The 19,744-nt window shown below is 41.0% G+C and overlaps 1 protein-coding gene across 1 annotated transcript in view; it reads left to right on the top strand.

Moving 5' to 3' along the window:
- Positions 1 to 19,744, top strand: part of LOC129720681 (potassium channel subfamily K member 10-like) — a 214,004-nt gene that overhangs the window by 171,894 nt on the left and 22,366 nt on the right. The window contains exons 6-7 of the mRNA XM_055672240.1: positions 8,736 to 8,892; positions 9,787 to 9,883. Coding sequence (XP_055528215.1) covers positions 8,736 to 8,892; positions 9,787 to 9,883 — 254 coding nt within the window. The remainder of the gene's footprint in view (positions 1 to 8,735; positions 8,893 to 9,786; positions 9,884 to 19,744) is intronic.

Genomic DNA, 19,744 nt, shown 5'->3' with positions numbered 1-19,744 from the left:
CTCATTGATTTATCTCAGCTGACTACACAATGTTACGAAAGCTACGAGAGTTGAGCCTACGTTAACGCCTCGCTACTCCTATCACTTCTTCGTGAAGTGACCCTCTGTATACCGAAAATTATAACACGGTTACAACCAGTCTGTAGCAAATACAACCTCATGAAAGGTATCTGTGCATCGAATTAGCAACCGGTAAGAGAGATTCCAAAAACGATGTTTCAACGGAAAAATACCCGCTAGCACTTCAAGACTCATCGTAGGGGTCGACTGCATGCAACCTAAGGCAATACGCAAACAACGATATTGTATTCGTTCCAGTTTGATCAAATGTGTGTTTGCTGCGGAGCGGAAGCAGAAACACCCGTACTCAATTACAGACAATATCGTTGTTTGGTAAAGCCTTAGAAGGTCTCCTGGGTGGGCTCTCCACCAGGTTCCGGTAATCGTACGAAGAAAATTAATCCTCTGTTGGCATTTTCGTGTCAGATACCTAATATGGCAAGCCCAGGTGCATTTAGAGTCGAACCAGACCCCGAGATATTTAGCGACTAAAACCTGAGTGATTGTTTTACCCGTTAGTAGGAGCTGCAGCTGAGCTGGGTTATGCTTCCTAGAAAAAACGACCAACTCAGTTCTCTCCGGAGAGAATTCGATACCCAGCTTAAGAGCCCATTCAGACAAATTGTCTAAGGTATCTTGCAATGGTCCTTGCAGATCGTTAGCCTCGCTTCTAGTAATGGATACAACGCTATCGTCTGCAAGTTGCCGTAGCGTGCATGAATTTGCAAGACATTTATCGATGTCATTGACGTAAAAATTATATCAGAGAGGGCTTAAACATGAGCCCTGGGGAAGGCCCATGTAACTAATTCGGGAAGTTGTCGAATCGCCATGTGAGAAATACATATGCTTTTCTGACAACAAGTTGAGCAAAAAGTTATTCAAATTTGGTGAAAGTCCCTGCGAATGAAGTTTCGCGCTTAAAACTTCTACAGAGACAGAGTCGAAAGCCCCCTTAATATCCAAGAACGCAGAAGCCATTTGCTCTTTTCGAGCAAATGCGAGTTGAATTTCAGTAGAAAGCAACGCTAGGCAATCGTTCGTCCCTTTGCCCCGGCGAAAGCCAAATTGAGTATCTGAAAGAAAACCGTTTGTTTCGACCCATTTGTCTAACCGTAAGAGGATCATTTTCTCCATTAATTTCCGGAGGCAAGAGAGCATCGCAATCGGCCTATATGAATTGTGATCAGAGGCAGGTTTCCCGGGTTTCCGAATAGCAATGACTTTTACCTCCCTCCAGTCATGCGGAACAATATTTAGCTCAAGAAACTTGGTGAACAAACTCAACAAGCGTCTTTTTGCAGAGTCGGGTAGATTCTTCAACAGGTTGAATTTTATTCTATCTAACCCTGGAGCGTTATTGTTGCACGACAGGAGAGCCATTGAAAATTCCAACATCGAAAATGGGGGCTCTTCCGTAGTCACTAAAAACGCGTCGCTAAAGGTTTTCTGTTCCGGTACAGAGTCCGGACAGACCTTTTTGGCAAAATCGAGTATCCAGCGATCTGAATACTCCTCACTCTCATTCGAAACGTCACGGTTCCGCATGCGCCTGGCGGTATCCCAAAGAGTGCTCATCGCTGTTTCCCTCGACAACGCGTTTACGAACCGCCGCCAGTACCCGCGTTTTTTCGCCTTTACTAAGCTCTTCATCTGCCTGCCCAGTGCCTCGTACTTTCGAAGTAGGTTAACAGTGCCGTACTCCCGGTAGTCCTTATACGCCGCGGACCTTCGCGCGTACAGCTCAGAGCACTCTTTGTCCCACCATTTGTTGGGAGGGCGCTGTCTAATCGTTACCCCGGGTATCGGTTTCGTCTGAGCTTGAGGCGCGGCGTCGATTATCAAGCCAGCTAAGAACGCGTATTCTTCCTCCGGAGGAAGTTTCTCGTGAGTCTCGATAGATTCCGCTATAATAGACTCATAACGCTTCCAATCAATATTACGTGTAAGGTCGTAGGAGATATTGATTGGGTTCGGGGGAGTTGAACCATTAGCAATTGATATAACGATTGGAAGATGATCACTACCGTGGGGATCGTTGATTACTTTTCACTGGCAATCTAACGCCTAACTGATGTCGAGCAGAGGGATAGGTCAAGCACGCTTTCACGTGCTGGAGGATTAGGTACACGTGTCGCTTCCCCAGTATTCAAAAGTGTCATATTGAAGTCGTCGATCAAGTTACAGATTAAAGAAGATCGGTTGTCGTCGTACAGCGACCCCCATAGCGAACAGTGAGAGTTAAAATCTCCCAAAATCAAAAAAGGTGCGGGAAGCAATTCTGCTATATCAAGAAGTTGCTTCTGTTCAATCTAACGAATATAACGAAACAAGGCAAAGGTCTTTTCCATTCATATTCGTTTGAATGGCAACAACTTCAATATTCGAGATCGAGGGGAGGTCGATTCTGAAAAAAGAATAGCACTTTTTGATCCCTAAAAGTACCCCTCCACCGTGTGAGTCTCGATCTCGACGAATGATGTTGAAATCGTGGAAATTAAGTTGGTCATTTGAATTGAGAAAAGTTTCACAGAGCGCGAACGCATCACAATTGTATGTGTTTATCAAATGTGAAAATAAATCGAATTTGGGGATGATACTTCTGCAGTTCCACTGTAACACAGTGACAAAATTCCTAACCTCTTTCGACGTATTAGTCATCGAAAGATACGATAGCTGAAATGAGGGGCCAAGTTGCTGTGAGTTGCTTCAAAAAGGTTTTCACTGTAGGGAGAAGGGCAAGAAGAATGTTTTGAAGGGGATCTGGCATGTTGAAAGTTTTAAATATCCAGTCCACAATATCAGAGAATTTTATGAACCCTGTTTCTTTTATGTCTTCTGATCGAGAAATGGGTGCACGAGGGGTTTTTGATGCCCCAGGAAGCGGTGGGTACTCCTGGTTTGATTTGAAATTAAAACCGGGGGGTACTTGCTTCGGTTTTTCTTCACCGCTTCCTTTTTGTGTTGTCTTATTAGTCATTCCGCTAGGGGTTATCTTACGACCGTTGCGAGAAAGATTAGGAGAGTTGATCATTCTCCTCTTCCTAGATCCCTCTGGCAAGGCATAAGAACACCCTTCGACGGGATCGTCAGATGTACCCTCATCGGTTGGCAAAAAGGAAAAGATGTTTCCTGTCGAGGGTGGCTCAGCCCTCTTAAGCATTTCTGCAAAAGAGCGCTTTGATCGTTCCTTAAGGGAACGCTTAATTTTTTCCTCGCGCTGTTTGTACGCGGGACACGCCGAAAGGTCATGCCGAGTTCCCTCGCAGTAAAGACACTTTTCATTATCCTCACTGCAAGCGGTCTCAACATGATTGCCTCCGTACTTGCTGCAGCGTGCCTTGTTGCAGCAGTAGGTGGCTGTATGACCTAACTGCTTGCAGTTTTGGCAATGCATGACCCGCGGTACGAACAGGCGTACAGGCAGACGAACCCTGTCCAAAGAGATGTAGTTCGGCAGTGCGGATCCGGCGAATGTTACACGGAAGGAGTCCGAAGAGAGGAATTTCTTCTTCCCTTCTTCGATGGATACTGAATGCAATTGCTTGACATCCAGTATCTTTACATCTTGAATCAGGGGGTTCTTGAAGCAGCCAACCCCGTGACGCAAAATGTCATCGACCGTGAGGCTTCCTTCGGTAACCACACCGTCGATCTCCACGTCCTTGGCAGGGATGTACACGCGGTACTCCCTTGTAAAGAGCTCGTAGCTAGCAATTTCGTTTGCTTGCTTCAAGCTACTCACGACAACTCGCAGTTTGTTCGGCCTCACCTTCGTAATCTCGGTTACGGCCGAAAACTGTTTTGCCAGGTCTTTGCCTATTTGAATTATATTCAATGGTTTTTTTAATGGGCCGGAAGTAAACAACGTAGGGACCGCTAGCGGCATCTGGGTAAGCTTTTACCCGTATTTCCGGTACCCTTGGTACGGGGCTAGGTAGCGGGGGTGGTACAGGGGATGGTAAGGGAGAACTGCTGGGGGAAATTTCAATTTCTTCCCCATTTGTTTCCACATCCAGGAAAAGTTGCACCTGCATGTCGTCCATTTTGCGGGAGCGTTACGCTCTACCGCACACAAACGAAAAATATTCAAATGTGGGGGGGGGAACAAGTAGTTGATATTCAATTTTAAAAACAATTTTTCAAACTACAATGGATAAAAATAAAATAAAAGACAGTAATACTAATACTAATAACAATAGTAATAATATTAATAATTATAATTATTATTATTATTATAATAATAATAACAATAATAATAATATTAATGATAATAATATTGATAGTAATATATTAATAATAATGATAAAATCTAAAGTGAATACTTCACCGAACGTCTAAGTCACGACCTCACGGCTGATAGTAGGATCAATCGAGTGTCTCCGCAGAACAAACAATGACGATCCAGCTTCGTGTTGTGACACAGTGGCCGTATCTTACACGCGACCTTGTAGATGCCACTTGTAGTTGACTTCCACTCGCTCGATCGTATGGTGGTCCGTGCTGCTAGCGGGGTAACAGCGGTGCGGGAGAATTGTTCTTGCTGATATATCAGCTGCGTATCAGATCACTGGCGGGGTAGCCTGCCCCTACCAGTGTGCAGAAGATGTTTCTGCCGATATATTGCAGACTATTGTTATCGCACAGCACAAGAAATAATCGAAAAAAATCACAGGAGGGTTGTGTGCAAAGCCACGACCGCAAGGTTGAAGTAGAATACTTTTACACAGCTCTACTTACGGCTGTAAATTAACCTACGGCCGGCGTATCGGTTCGCGCCGGTTATCGCGTTTAGCCTGGCAGAGGCCTAATGCGCACGGCCAACACAATAGAAAGGTGTTTTCGCATTGAAAATTAGACACGGCTTTACTGGAGTAAGTGTTGGCAAATGCATCTACCGCTAATACCGCCGCTATCGTACGAAAAATGACGCGCGTCTAAGAACACCCGAACTGTTTCGCCGTGCCGCTTCCATTTACTTCCTTATTACATCGGCCTTAGGGAAGAACCGGCTGCACCTACCGCTGAGGTTGTTACCATACTGCTACTGGTACCCAAAGCTATTAACTCTTCAAATTAAGTGTTTTATTTGTCCTCAAAAGAACAATTGTTCAATTCCATATCGGATATGATCGCATCTCTGTAATATTACCGGCAGTAATATTCTTCTAAGCAAAATGATCCTACTTTTCCATTAGAGGAAGTGCCGGCTGATGTACCGCAAAAATCTCGCCCGATCACTCGCGTTGGCGTTCAGCCTAGCAGAGGCCTGAGACGTGGTGACCAACCACAGGGCAAGTGATTTGTTTAATTTGAAGGCAGCCATAGGCGCGACCCGCTGCTATGGTCTGTTACTGCTGAGTGCCGATATCTGCTGTTACTGCTGTCAACGTTGTGGACGGTCCATCCAGTTCACCTTCCGACTAATGAATGTAGCTAGTTTTCCCAGAAACACTCTTTTATAGCCGAAGGGTGCTACGTAATAGGCCACGCCTTTCAGTTCAGGTTTACCATTTCCTTATGTTCTTTAGACGAATTATTCCACAATTCGCATTTGATTTTTGTATCCAGCGAATAAACACCGATGGTGCTCTCACACACGCAACGGTTTTAACCCGTATCTTATTGCGGTTTGTAACATCAAGCGATTTCGTTTGCTCGCTGTTGCAACTGTTGCAACTTGGCAACTGGGAGACGACGAAATTCTGTTACTGCCGATTGATTGAATCGACTTCATATCAGCTCTGCATAGTCGAACTAACTGTCTTTGTGAATGCGGTCTAACAGGGCAGTTTGTTATTCAAAGTTGGTCATGCTGATCGCAGCCTTTGCGCTGCCCCTACAGTGGAGAGTTTACTAAATAAAGTAAAAGTAAAAATAAGAACAACTACAACAGAATTTGATTGCGGTGCGGTATTTTATTTATTTTAAAACTATTCATCACATATAGGAAAAATTTGAAAAAAAAACTATCTTATTTTGTTGAATATAAATCATCTTATTTTATTTAAAACTATTCATCACATATAGGTACACTCTTTAGACATATTTATATGTTCCAAGAGTTCTATTTTTCGCCTTTCCAAAACAGCCTAAATATAAAAAATCGGTTGAAAAATAACCGTATTAAACATAAAAATGTGAGCTAAGGTAAAAAACAGGGTTCTGACCATAACTAATAATTTTTGGGGTATTTGAAAAACTTCAAGTAAATGCGCAAGTAACTTTTGACTAAAGCTACAACCCACACTAAGTCACATCGAAAGTTTTTGCATTTTTTTCATCATTTGTAGCACCGTGAAATAAATGTGCGATAGAAGCCAAAAATTTTGGTTTTCTTTATAAAACATACATGTTAGCCAAATATCAACCGATTTCCACAAAACTGCTTTTATTTGATACGGAATTGAATATATATTTTCGAAATTATAGTGTATTTGTGGTATGTTTCTTACAAAAATAGACGGCAAATTCAAAATAAATTGAAAAATTGCGTGAAAAAGTCTATAAAATTGGATATAAACTCAAATAACTTAACATGTTTTATTGAAATTAGAAAAAAACCTGTATATATTTTGAAAGCTCTATTTGTCCTCTTTCTAAAACTGCTTTAATATTGAAAATCGGTTTACAAATGACTGAGTTAAAAAAATTTATATTCGCTGAGGTCCAAAAAACCGTATTTTGACCATAACTTCAGATTTTGAAGGTGTTTGGAAAATTTCTAGTATGAGCGAATGTTACACTCAACAAGACCTACAACCTACACTAGGTCACTTCAGAAGTTCTTGCCTTTTTTTTTCATTTGTAGCACAGTGTTATTTGTTTATTTGCCTTGAAAAAAGCATTTTGCGGTACAAAATCGGTTACTGATTACAACTTTGGAGCTGCCCTAACATTGGGGGAATTAAGATACACGGACAACATGCACTGTGGAAGCTATTTTACAGTCAGTAAATTCGACGGGTGCGACAGATTTAAATTGCTAGGATGCAACACAGAATGCTTGCTTGCGTTGACAAAAATTATTAACTTTCAATGACTTGTTCATTTGCCTTGAAAAAGGCATTTTGATTTCCAACATTGGATTTCCCGATGGCAGTCTTCATGTTGCCCCAACACGGGAGGAATAATGGCTGTCTGGCGACACACGCTGAGAAAAACCGCGCTGCTCCTGAGACGTGGTGACCAACCACAGGGCTAGTGCTGCTGCTAAGGAAGGACGCTCCAGCTGAAACAGGCTCTTATATAGGTCAAATAGCATGTTTTCAAATGCAAGGTATATGATCCTGTCGACCGTGCTTGGGAAGCAAGCATAAAACGACCAATCAGAGGTCGAATTTTTCGTTTTGACAAGGCTTGACTATTTTAAATAGTACAATAGTTTGAATAAAAAATTACAATTATCTTATTTTGGGAAGAATCTTAGAAGATTTTCCAGTCTATTGCTGCAAAAACGAAGGAAATCCATCGAATACTAACCGATTTATTAGTATTTGAAATTGGACATATTTTTCACTTTTTTCGGTTTTAGATTTTCATTTCACATCCCTATGTAGCCGAACTTACTGAGAGAAGTATTCTACTTCAAAAAACACCCGTACGATAACTCGTGTATTGTTATTTTGCGAATCACACGGAGATAAACAATTTGCGTCTAATCGAGACGAAAGCAAAACAACGAATGCCCAAATATTGACGTAGGTCTACAACTGTTTTCACTATAAACAAAACGATTCTAAACATGTGTACATTGACTGACATGGCATTGAACGAAACTGTTGGTAGATACACCGTTGAGTGTTAGTGAAAAACTAATGTTCTTATTTAGTAGGCTCCGTCACATTTAGTTGCAGCATCTGACAATGCGAACGCAGTTGACATTTCTTCGATAGGTTCACACAGTTGTACATGGCGACATGGCGTACAGAAGGAAATATAGTCCCTTGCTGCGGGGCCAATTCGTACAGCACCCAACAGAATAACGGAAAGAGCAAAACAACCCGTCATACCATTCGTAGTCCTACCACTTCTACGTCAGGCCTCTGTTATAAGCACAGAGCCTTCTACTCTTTTACTTTTTTCTGTAATGAAGTATTGTTTTTTTTTGTAAAATATTTTTTAAGTATTATGTAGAACTACATCTTAGGTATATGATACTCAAGCTCGCCAACATCGATTCTACTGTTAACTTCATTAACGTAAATGATGTATAATATGAAGAGTTTTAGTATCAGACTACGTTTGAATGAACCTTCATTAACCAGTGCAGGCCGCATTAAATCGTAAACTGACCGGTAACGCGTCAAATGTATGGTAGCTGACAGGCCTGCCATCTCCGTGGATGATTCGCATCAGCCGTCATTCACGAAGCGATTGTGGGGTTGCTTCGTAGGTTTGACGACAGCTGTTTGTTCCCTGTGTTGATCCATATTCGACTCCAGTTTTCGTAGAAATTTCGCTATCAGTATCTCAAAACATCCGTCAGTTTGAGTTTTCAAAATATATTAGCATCTTGAGCAGAAAATTCAGTTATCATTTTTTGCGGAAGTCGTGAAAAACAAAATCTTAAATTATGTTCCAATGTCTACAAAAATTCGCTAATTTCCGCAAAACACACAATCAATTATTTCATTTCTCCTGGTATCATTGTAAAATGTATTTATTCTCCACAGGTGTATTGATTCTGGTGCTGGCGTATACCGCAGTTGGTTCCCTACTGTTCGTCACGCTGGAAGGAGATGCAGACGATGGCGACATGATAGAAAGTTCGGTAGCAGCGTCTAAACCATATCCTAGACACGATGTAGTTAGCTCAGATATAAGACTAAAGTAAGTACTTAATTATGCCAAACAAGTTTTCTGCTAAACATGTTAAGAATTCAGTAGAAATAACATTATAGCGAACATTAATGAAAATTTACATGAGAATTGAGCAACTTAGATGACGAGAGAAAGAAAACTATATCTAGCTAGTATTTTTTCAGGGGGTGTTTTTCGGCTTCGCAGTCTTTCAGCAATAAAACGAATTAATATCGTTCCCCTGATAAAATCCCTCAGTTGGTAGCATAAATTGCTAGTATTTTTTCTTGCAAATTTCATTTTATCATGTATTTACGCCTTTCCATTCGGGTTGGAAAGTTGAAAATCAACTGCAATTAATTTCTTTCCTTCAGTATGGCATTTCAATAAAACCAAAATCGACCCAATTAATGAGGGCTCTTCACACTGTAAATACATATTCCCTTTATAATTGCCGTATAATTAAATAAGAATGAAAAAATAAATCATGATACTTAGCACACCCACACAAAACCATGAAAGTCCACAATCAATCGACTGAAACTAAGTTTTCCTGTTCTACGCAAAATTATCTTTCATAACTCCGTCTAACACTTGCTCAACACATTCATTTTTAATTGCACATAAAGTTCTACCTGGCAGTGCTGCAGCGTAACCAGCATTTCAACCAGAAGTTTTTGCTCTAATTAGGATTTCCCAGTGAGCAAATTTTGTGCTGCACAGAAATGTTGCCCTAAACCGATAATGAACATCGACGAGAAATACAACTAAATACATAGAACGAACTGTATTTCGAGCAATTATAGTTCGGAAGAAGTTTGCTTTCTATTTTATCAGACTCGTACGTTCACAGTTCGTACAAAGCGAGAAGTTTTCACTGATGTAGTTTAATGTATTTTCGTAATTGCTTACTTTCTTTTTCAGAACTGTAGATCGGCTGTGGTCCATTACGGAAGACCTAAATATATTATACAAAGAAAATTGGACACGACTTGCGGCCCAGGAAGTGCAACATTTTCAGGTACTGGATGATAAAGTTTTCAATTACTTGCAACACCTTGTTATATCTCATTTCCTTCTTGACTGTTAAATAAACCTATTCGTTTGTACGATGTAATAACACGATTGTATTGAGAAAGGTTTCTCTCAAGGGTGAAACCACGTAAGCTTATTTCTTCCTTCATTTCCCCCGCCAGTGAAAGGTTCATTTTGTTTTTTTTTTTTTTTCAACTCCGTTTGTATTAGAGCCTGCATCTGTTCTCGTTCTTAAGTGCCGGGCTATGCTACCTTTAACCTTTGGGTGGTCTACGACCACGTTTGGTTATATATTTTCTCGCCTGACCGCCAATTCTTTCCCATTAGTGTGCGAACAACCGGAAAAGTTTAGTTTAGATATGTTGAACCGATGACGATGATATTGCAAACGGCATCTAGGGCAGTGCAGTGTTTTATTTGCAGAGCACGATTCCGATATAAAATAAATTCAACACTTTTCTCACGGTGGCATGTAGCGACCAAAAATCACTTTATGAGATTTTTGGTCCGCTTATGCCACTAGCAAAAATTTGTATCAACAGTCACGAACGCCTCTGGCATTTGAGCGAACTTCCAATGTTCATATCCGTCTAGCTGGCTTTCCTCCACACAAAATATATAGGGCTCAATAAATAATAAACTTTCGAAGAAAATTTGGTTACTACGCTGGTAAGCTTCAAAATCACGTTATGGGTTGCACTTCAATCATCTGATTTGTTGCCAAATTAGGATATGATAACAACTTGAAAGTTTGTCAATTTTATAGAATTTCTCTGAGAACCAATATAATAGCATAAATAACTAAGACGATAGAGCTACTAGTGAAATTCACGCCTAGTTTTCAACCTAGTTTAGTTTGATCTTGTCTAAGCTAATCTTCTTACTCAAAACCTATTCTTGCGTCAAACTAAACAACCGAGCAATATTTTACATTAAATTTTGAAATGAGATAAAAAATGTGCTGAACATTAAATCCATTCAAGTGCAACCATAAGTTTGCGCATCGATAAGCCATTCAAACCAAGTCTCAAAACGGTAAAAAATTCACGTAACCAACAATGTTTCGACCAACTAGACATTGTAGACGAAATTTTTGGTTTCCGTGAACTAACAAAAGCGGTTATCTAAAAATGTGGCACCACCAAACATGAATCCAGTAATCGTGAATCATTATCTAATTTTCCAGTGCTCAACGTAGAAAATACATTGCACACTATGAGAAAGTTTTTTGGTAGCTTTTTAGTGTCACATAACTATACATTTGCTGGTGAACCAAAGACTTCACATGTATATATTTTTCTCGGAGTCACTTAATATAGCAAGTGATTATTTGTACAGCTTACAGCATTCGTTGCTAACAAATGGTTCATTCAATCTCAAGTATGCACACCTCATGTCAGCGATCTTCTAACATTTGGCTTGACTTTTTTGAAAAAAATCCATTTTTCGTCAAGAAGTCTTGTTTTTTTTCCTTTAGGGCTTCAAAAACATGATGTTTAGAAATAAATGGATACATGGTTTTAGAAGAAAATTAGTCAAGGATTCCAAAAAATATCAATTGGTCAATATGAATGGTAATGTTGCCGAATAGTTTATTTTTGCATTTGAAAAAAAAATTGCAACAAATGAGAATACTTTGATTTCCAATTAATTATTTTCATGGTGTTCCTTAGAAAATTTTGCAAGAAGAACACTTATCGCCCCAAGGTATTATGAGCAAAACTCGACTTACAGCATTTTTAAGATGTAAAGTCGATTTTTTTCTGGTTCGAGCATTCTTGTCTTTGGCGTTTTTGCCTCTTTCCTGTTTTACAATGTCGGTTCAATTAAGCAACATCAATTTACTTTTTCAAATGTAACAATAAGATAGCTGGCAATACTGCCGGTCGAAATTGTTTTGAAGTAGAATACTTCTCTCAGGAAGTTCGGCTACATAGGGATGTGAAATGAAAATCTAAAACCGAAAAAAGTGAAAAATATGTCCAATTTCAAATGCTAATAAATCGGTTAGTATTCGATGGATTTCCTTCGTTCTTGCAGCAATAGATTGGAAAATCTTCTAAGATTCTTCCCAAAATAAGATAATTGTAATTTTATTATTCACACTATGGTACTATTAAAAATAGCCAAGCCTTGTCAAAACGAAAAATTCGACCTCTGATTGGTCGTTACATGATTGCTTCCCAAGCACGGTCGACAGAATCATATACCTTGCAATTGAAAATATGCTATTTGGCCTATATAAGAGCCTGTTTCAGCCGGAGCCGCTCATAATAGTTCTAGACAACAGCGACAACAGCAGTCGTCCTTCCTTAGCAGCAGCACTAGCCCTGTGGTTGGTCACCACGTCTCAGGAGCAGCGCGGTTTTTCTCAGCGTGTGTCGCCAGACAGCCATTATTCCCCCACTGTTGGGGCAACATGAAGATTGCCATCAGGAAATCCAATTTTGGAAATCAAATGCCTTTTTGAAGGCAAATAAACAAGTCATTGAAGGTTAATAATTTTTGTCAACGCAAGCAAGCATTCTGTGTTGCATCCTAGCAATTTAAATCTGTCGCACCCGTCTAATTTACTGGATGTGAAATAGCTTCCACAGTGCATGTTGTCCGTGTATCTTAATTCCCCCAATGTTATGGCAGCTCAAAAGTTGTAATCAGCAACCGATTTTGAACCGCAAAATGCTTTTTTCAAGGCAAATAAACAAATAATTGAAGGTTAATAATTTTCTGGCATCAACACAAGCAGACATTCTGTGCGGGATGCAATCAAATTCTGTTGTAGTTGTCAAATTTTTAATTTTCCTTAATTTAGTAAACCCCCCACTGTAGGGGCAGCGCAAAGGCTGCGATCAGCATGACCAACGTTGAATAACAAACGGTTAGCGTTTATTCACTAAAAATTCATCCAATTCAAAACAGGTTTTTGTCTGAGTACAATAATTTGCACATAAAGACATTAAAAATTTTACCGCATTATCAGACGCGTTTCTCCAGTCATGCCTCGTGAACGTGAAGGTTCCCTATCACAGACATAGATTTCGTACTCCAGCACGTTACAACACGTGGAAATTGTCTTTTTACTTCAACTAGTGCAACATTTCTTGGAAGTGTTTTATTATTCTCGGGTAAGAGACTGCGAGTGCATTTATTGCACTTATTGAGAAATCCATCGGAAGTGTATTCAGTGCTATGTCTAAATATATGAAAGCCAATTACAAGCGTGATGCTCGGAAACGCGCGAAGGACCAGCATGGGGGAAGTGCATCGAAGAAACCAAGTACCAGTACGGAGGTCAATTTAAAAGCAGCCAGAGGTAACACGTGTTCAACCTCTGGTTGGGACGCTGGAGAAGGGCCTTCTACTAGAGGTAGGAGAAATCGAACCATTTATTTATTCCGTATGCTCTCATGTCTAATTTACCTAGGATATAATACTGCGAAAATGATGATATTTATATATTGTCGTGCATGCAATATAAGCACTCTATATGAACTCTCCTAAGGGATGTTATAAAAGGCAAAATAATTCTAACTTTTAATTCTCATCATTTTCGTTGCATAAACAAAGATTTATAAAGGTACAACAGTTTACTGAAACAAAAGGTCTGAACTGCGCCTAAAAGGTTCCGCACATGATATACCATAAGTCCTCATCTAAATGTCATATCTGCATAACACAGCACGAAAAGTTCTGATTGCATTTTGAAGTAGAATACTTCTCTCAGGAAGTTCGGCTACATAGGGATGTGAAATGAAAATCTAAAACTGAAAAAGGTGAGAAATATGTCCAATTTAAAATGCTAATAAATCAGTTAGTTTTCGATGGATTTCCTTCGTTTTTGCAGCAATCGATTAGAATATCTTCTAAGATTCCTTTCCTACCAAATGCATGAAATTGCAATTTTATTATTCGAACTATTTTACTATTGAAAATTCTTAAGCCTTGTCAAAACACAAAATTCGAGCTCTGATTGCTCATTATACGATTGCTTTCCCAAGCACGGTCGGCAGAGTTATGGACCTAATAAATTGGGAATGCATCATTTGGCCTATATAAGAGCCTTCATCAGATAATAAACAGACATTTCATCGGATATTAAATTGAACAACTGAAATTTGAAGAACACAAATGAATATTTGAAGAGTATTATTAATATATTAATTTTCTCGTTTTGCGCTATAATCCAAAGTTAACTATCTTCATCTACATGCATACTCTGACTATTATTACGTGTTTGCGTCGCTCAGTGTTTGGCTACGGTTATGCAGAACGCAAATAACGGCGCGATGCGATTCGGCAAGACGAAATGTGTTGAAATGTATAGCTCTACTTCGCCTTAAAAAGAGCTGAACGTTTCACCACGGTAAGGCAAATCAAAAACTTCATTTAAAATATCAAACAAAGAGAAATTACAATACTGCCAATGAACGGTCAACGTTTATTTACTAAAAAAAATGACTGACACGCAAGCAGCCGGGTTATCTTTCTTGTAAAAGTATTCTACTTCAACCTTGCGGTCGTGGCTTTGCATACAACCTTCGTGTGATTTTTTGGATTTATTGACTAATTTCCTTCATGTCGCGTCATTCAGAATGGCCATAATCAAAATAGTTCCAGAGATTACCAAAAAAAAATAAGCCAATTAGAAAAAAAATTGAATTTAATTCTTGAAAAACTCAAAACTTAAAAAGAAGCTGAAACTCGAATTTTGCTTATAATGCCTCTGGATAATAAGTGTTTTCCATGTCAATTTTTCTCAGAAAAACAATGAGAATATTTAATCTGATACACCAGCTGATGACCCGAAAAATGCAATTTCATTTTTCAACTGCAAAAACAACCTATTTGGCAACTTACTTACCTTACCAGTCAGCTTCAGGCCGAAGTGTCCCTTGCTGTTCAAAGAAGTCGTCTCCATTCAACTCGGTCCATGGCTGCAGCTCGCCAGCCATGTCGTCTGCGGAGGCCCCGCAGGTCGTCTTCCACTTGATCGAGCCACCTTGCTCGCTGCGCGCCCCGTCGCCTTGTTCCAGTCGGCTTGTTATCAAGAACCATTTTCACCGGGTTGTCGTTCGACATCCTAACGACATGCCCAGCCCACCGTAGTCTCCCGATTTTCGCCGTTTGAACGATGAGTGGCTCTCCCAGCAGCTAATGCAACTCGTGGTTCATCCATAAGGCGTCGACGAATTTCTCTGCTGGTGTCGTTGTCAGCAGTCACCAGTGAGCCCAGGTACACGAACTCGTCTACCACCTCGATTTCATCACCGCTAATATGAATTCGTGGCGGGAGGTTGACGCTGTCTTCTCTGGAACCCCTTCCTCTCATGTACTTGGTCTTCGATGCGTTTATGGCCAGTCCAATTCGTCCGGCTTCAGCCTTCAGTCTGATGTACGTCTCCGTCATCTTTTCGAGGTTTCGTGCTACAATATCAATGTCATCGGCGAAGCCAAAGAGCTGAACAGACCTTCTAAAAATCGTGCCACCGTGTCAGTTTATCCGAAAAGCCGTAATTGTGCATAATCTGCCATAGCTGGTACACTGGGGTCGCTTTTAACGCGGTTGGTTGTACCGCATTTAAAAGATTAGATTCGATATATTTATACTAAACCTATTTGATACCGCGTACAAATAATCTTCCGAATCAGGTAAAAATAATCCGCGTTATTGTAAAAATATCCCGTTTAAAAAAACGCATAACAACAACCCGCGTAAAAAGCGACCCCAGTGTATCGAATGATTGTTTCGTATGCCGATTTGAAATCGATGAACAAGTGATGTGAGGGCACGTTATACTCACGGCACTTCTGTAGGACCTGCCTATTTGGTCCGTGGTGGCGCGGGCACCCATAAATCCCGCTTGGTATTGCCCCACGAATTCCCTTACAAACGGTGATAGTCGACGGCACAAAATTTGAGAGAGTACCTTGTAGGCGGCGTTCAGCAACGTGATTGCGCGGTAGTTGCAGCAATCCAACTTGTCGCCTTTTTTGTAGATGGGGCAACGTGTACCCTCCATCCACTCCTCCGGTACCACCTCCTCCTCCCAAATCTTGGCAATAACCCAGTGTAGTGCCTTAGCCAGTGATTCACCACCGTGTTTTAACAGCTCGCTGGGGAGTTGGTCAGCTCCAGCGGCTTTATTGTTTTTCAGCCGGCCGATCTCCTCTCTAACCTCCTGGAGTACAGGGGCTGGGATTCTGTCGTCATCTGCGCGTACACCGAGATCTACTACCACTCCGTCGTCGTCCTCTGCTACATCGCCATTAAGGTGCTCATCGTAGTACTGCTTCCACCTGTCAATCACCTCACACTTGTTCGTGAGAAGGTTGCCGCCCAGGTCCCTGCACATGTCGGCTTGTGGCACATAGCCTTTGCGGGAACAGTTCAGCTTCTCGTAGAACTTTCGTGTGTCATTCGCACGGTACAGTTCCTCCATCGCCTCGCGATCTCGATCTTCCTCCTGGCGCTTCGTCTCCCGCAAGACCGAGTTTTGCCTGTTCCGTGCGCGTCGGTAGCACTCCACGTTCGCCCTCCTTTGGTGTTTGGCAACACTGCCACTTAAAATTGATAATTTACTTACCATACCAATCAGACGAGAGCCGTGGTGACTCGTGCTGTATCAAGAAGTTGTCGCCATGTTACTCGGTTTTGGGCTGTGTTTCGCCAGTTCCCCAGGCGTCTCATCATCAAGTCTCCTGCGATCTGGCCAAGCCATCGTGCACGCTGCATCCCTCTATTTCTGGTGCCGGCAGGGTTTCTGAAAAAAGTGTCCGGCATCTTTACGACGTGACTGGCCCACCGCAACCTATTGACTTTCATTAGGTGTGCAATGGGGTTCTCTCCAAGCAGCGCGTGCAGCTCATGGTTTATGCGCCGTCGCCATTCTCCGTCGTCCGTCTGTGGTCCACCGTAGATAGTCCGCAGCACCTTCCGTTCGAAAACTCCAAGACCGTTGAGGTCCTCCACGAGAAGCGTTGTTGTCTCGATTCCGCAGAGGACTACCGGTCTTATCAGGGTTTTGTACAGCGTCAACTTCGTGCCTCGTCGCACTCGACTCGAACGAAGTGTCTTCTGAAGTGAAAACTAGGCACGATTTCTAGCCCGGATGCGTCTCTGGATCTCTTTGCTGGTGTTGTTGTCGGCGGTCACCAGTGACCCCAATTACACGAACTCGTCGATCACATCAAGCTCATCGCCGTCCGGATTCGGCTTTCAGTCGGGAGTAAGTTTCCTCCGTCATCGCGAAGTTACGTGTTATGATGTCAAAGTCATCTGCAAAGCCCTGAAGCTGAACAGACCTTGTGAAAGTCGCCCTCAGGATCACACTCTCAAGGGAGATGTTAAACAGCAAACAGGAAAGTCCATCACCTTGTCTCAACCCTCTGCGCGATTCAAAGGGGCTCGTGAGTATCACCGAAATACGCACGTAGCACATCACTTGTACCATGGTGACCTTGATCAATCGAATCAGTTTATCCGAAAATCTGTTGTCGTGCATGATCTGCCATAGCTGCTCTCGATCTACTGTATCATAGACAGTGTGAAGTCGATGAAGATGTGATGTGTGGGCACGTTGTACTCACGACATTTCTTTAAGATCTGTCGGATTGAGATGATCTGGTCCATGGTGGCACGGGCTCTCATAAAGCCCGCTTGGTAGTGGCCCACGAACCTCCTGGTTGAAGGTAATAGACGACAGAACAAGATCTGTGGGAGTATTTTGTAGGCGGCATTGATAAGCGAGATACCGCGGTAGTTGCGGCACTCACGCTTGTCAACCTTCTTGTAGATGGGCCTTGTCACCCTTCTTGTAGACGACTCCCAGTATTGCCATTCAGGTGTCCATCGAAGTACACCTTCCACCTGTCGACCACCTTGCTGGCATCCGTGAGATGGCTCCCATCCGTGTCTTTGCACATGTTGGCTTCCGGCACATAGCCTCTGCAAGACTGATTTTCCTTCTCATAGAACTTCCGCGTATGATATTTCTTGGAACCCTCAATTATTTTTTTTCAAAACCCATGTATCAGTTTATTTCTAAATATCATATGGTAATTGAAATAAAACAAGGCTTTTTGACGAAAAATGACACTTTTTCAAAAAAAATGGGTGGGTCCCACGGAGTGAGCGGTAAACCTATCGGAACCATAATTGAGATTTTTGCATCATGACCTTACATGAACAATTCCCCAAGCTTTGAGCAAAAACCCGTTTGACACGGAATGACCCAAACGTTGTTCGCTTTTCAAGGCGAAATTGATTCCAAATTGTATTTGTGTGCGAATTGTGTTTCAATGCCGCGGCACCCGACAACAGCACCCGACACGCCCGACCCCAACAAACAAAAAGAATACAAAGCGCGAAGAGATACATTCGCAAACACCGTCAACAGAATATACCAGTGACCGAATAAAACATTCTAATAAAACGACTTTCGCGTCAACTCGTCTATCCTTATCTAACTTTGTGCATGTGTAAATTTTATCAAAACTAAGCAACTTTGCATACTGTTTCTATAAAATTTGTCTAGCCGAACATTTGCAAAAGACCTGAACTGCCGTTCTACGCATAGTTGTCCCATGTTACTTTTGGTCGATTTTCGTTTTTTATCACCAATGAGTCTATTTTCACGTATATTTTTGAAAAACTTTCAAAAATAACATTGTTTGTTCCAAAAATCTTGAAAAACTATACCAAGTCTGTTTTTCCCATCGATGATTTTCTACACATATGTGTCCCACTAGATTTTTTCTATTCTAATTCATCCCACTAACCACTAATTCCCACATTTATAACTTGGGCAGGGCAACAGAGCACTAAAGACTTCTTCTAACAACGTTTGGTACATTACAGGTTTCAGAAATTCGGTACTGAAAATCACATTGCTTGATTATTTAAATGCGGTACGTTCATATCTTTGTGAGGGATAACTAAGCCATGTTTGCTGGTTTGTAATCTGAATGCTCTTCCTTTTCGACCATAAAAAAAAGATAAACGCATGAGATTCATACTAATTGGAAGTTGTAAGAACTGTCTTTTGTGTGTAGCCAAAATGGTGAAAGCCCAACAACGTTCTAATATGATAGGAATGGGCAATCTAAAAAACAATTCCCTTTTGTAATGGTTAGTCTTCTGATACTTATTCAATTAACTAAACTTTCATCTCGACTATCATCACTTGGGTATAAAGACAACAAGATTAGCGTGATCATTTTCGTAAAAGGTTAAACAGCCTTGTATCCTCAGTACGAACTTTGTATTGGGAAACATCGAATGCACGTGGTGGGACTGATATGCGTAGAAATTACATATTGGAAGGCAAATTTCTCGGCATTATTGTCCCAGTGGGTAGTTTTATGGAAACGAGTGTTAAATCGAAAATCGATTTATTGAAAACAGTCTATTGCAAGGTAAAACTGGTTAGAAGCCCATAATTGCATTTGTCACATTGACGCAATGCGTAGAAGTATTGTAGAACTTTAACATCGTTTTTCTCGTTTGCATGATTTGGAACATGGGACAAATATGCGTAGAACGGCAGTGAAGTTCTTAAACCTTTTTTTGACGTAGAACTACGTTTTTCTTTAGCCTACCACATAGGGATGTAAATAGGAAAACTATTAACGAAAAAGGGACGAAATATGTCCCTTTTCAAATGCTTATAAATCGGTTTGTTTTCAACCGATTTCCTTCATTTTTGCAGCAATTGTTTGGAAAATTATACACGCATCCACCCAAATGTATAAAATTGTTGATTGATTATGCAAACTATTGTACTATTGATAATTGTCAAGCCTTGTTTAAACGAAAATTACGTCCTCTGATTGGTCGTTATATGAATGC

The sequence above is a fragment of the Wyeomyia smithii genome, chromosome 2 (genome assembly GCF_029784165.1).
Source record: "Wyeomyia smithii strain HCP4-BCI-WySm-NY-G18 chromosome 2, ASM2978416v1, whole genome shotgun sequence".
In the NCBI taxonomy this organism is placed as follows: domain Eukaryota; kingdom Metazoa; phylum Arthropoda; class Insecta; order Diptera; family Culicidae; genus Wyeomyia; species Wyeomyia smithii.
The sequence above is the reverse complement of the archived record's forward strand: the minus strand, read 5'-3'. Positions and strand labels throughout refer to the sequence as shown.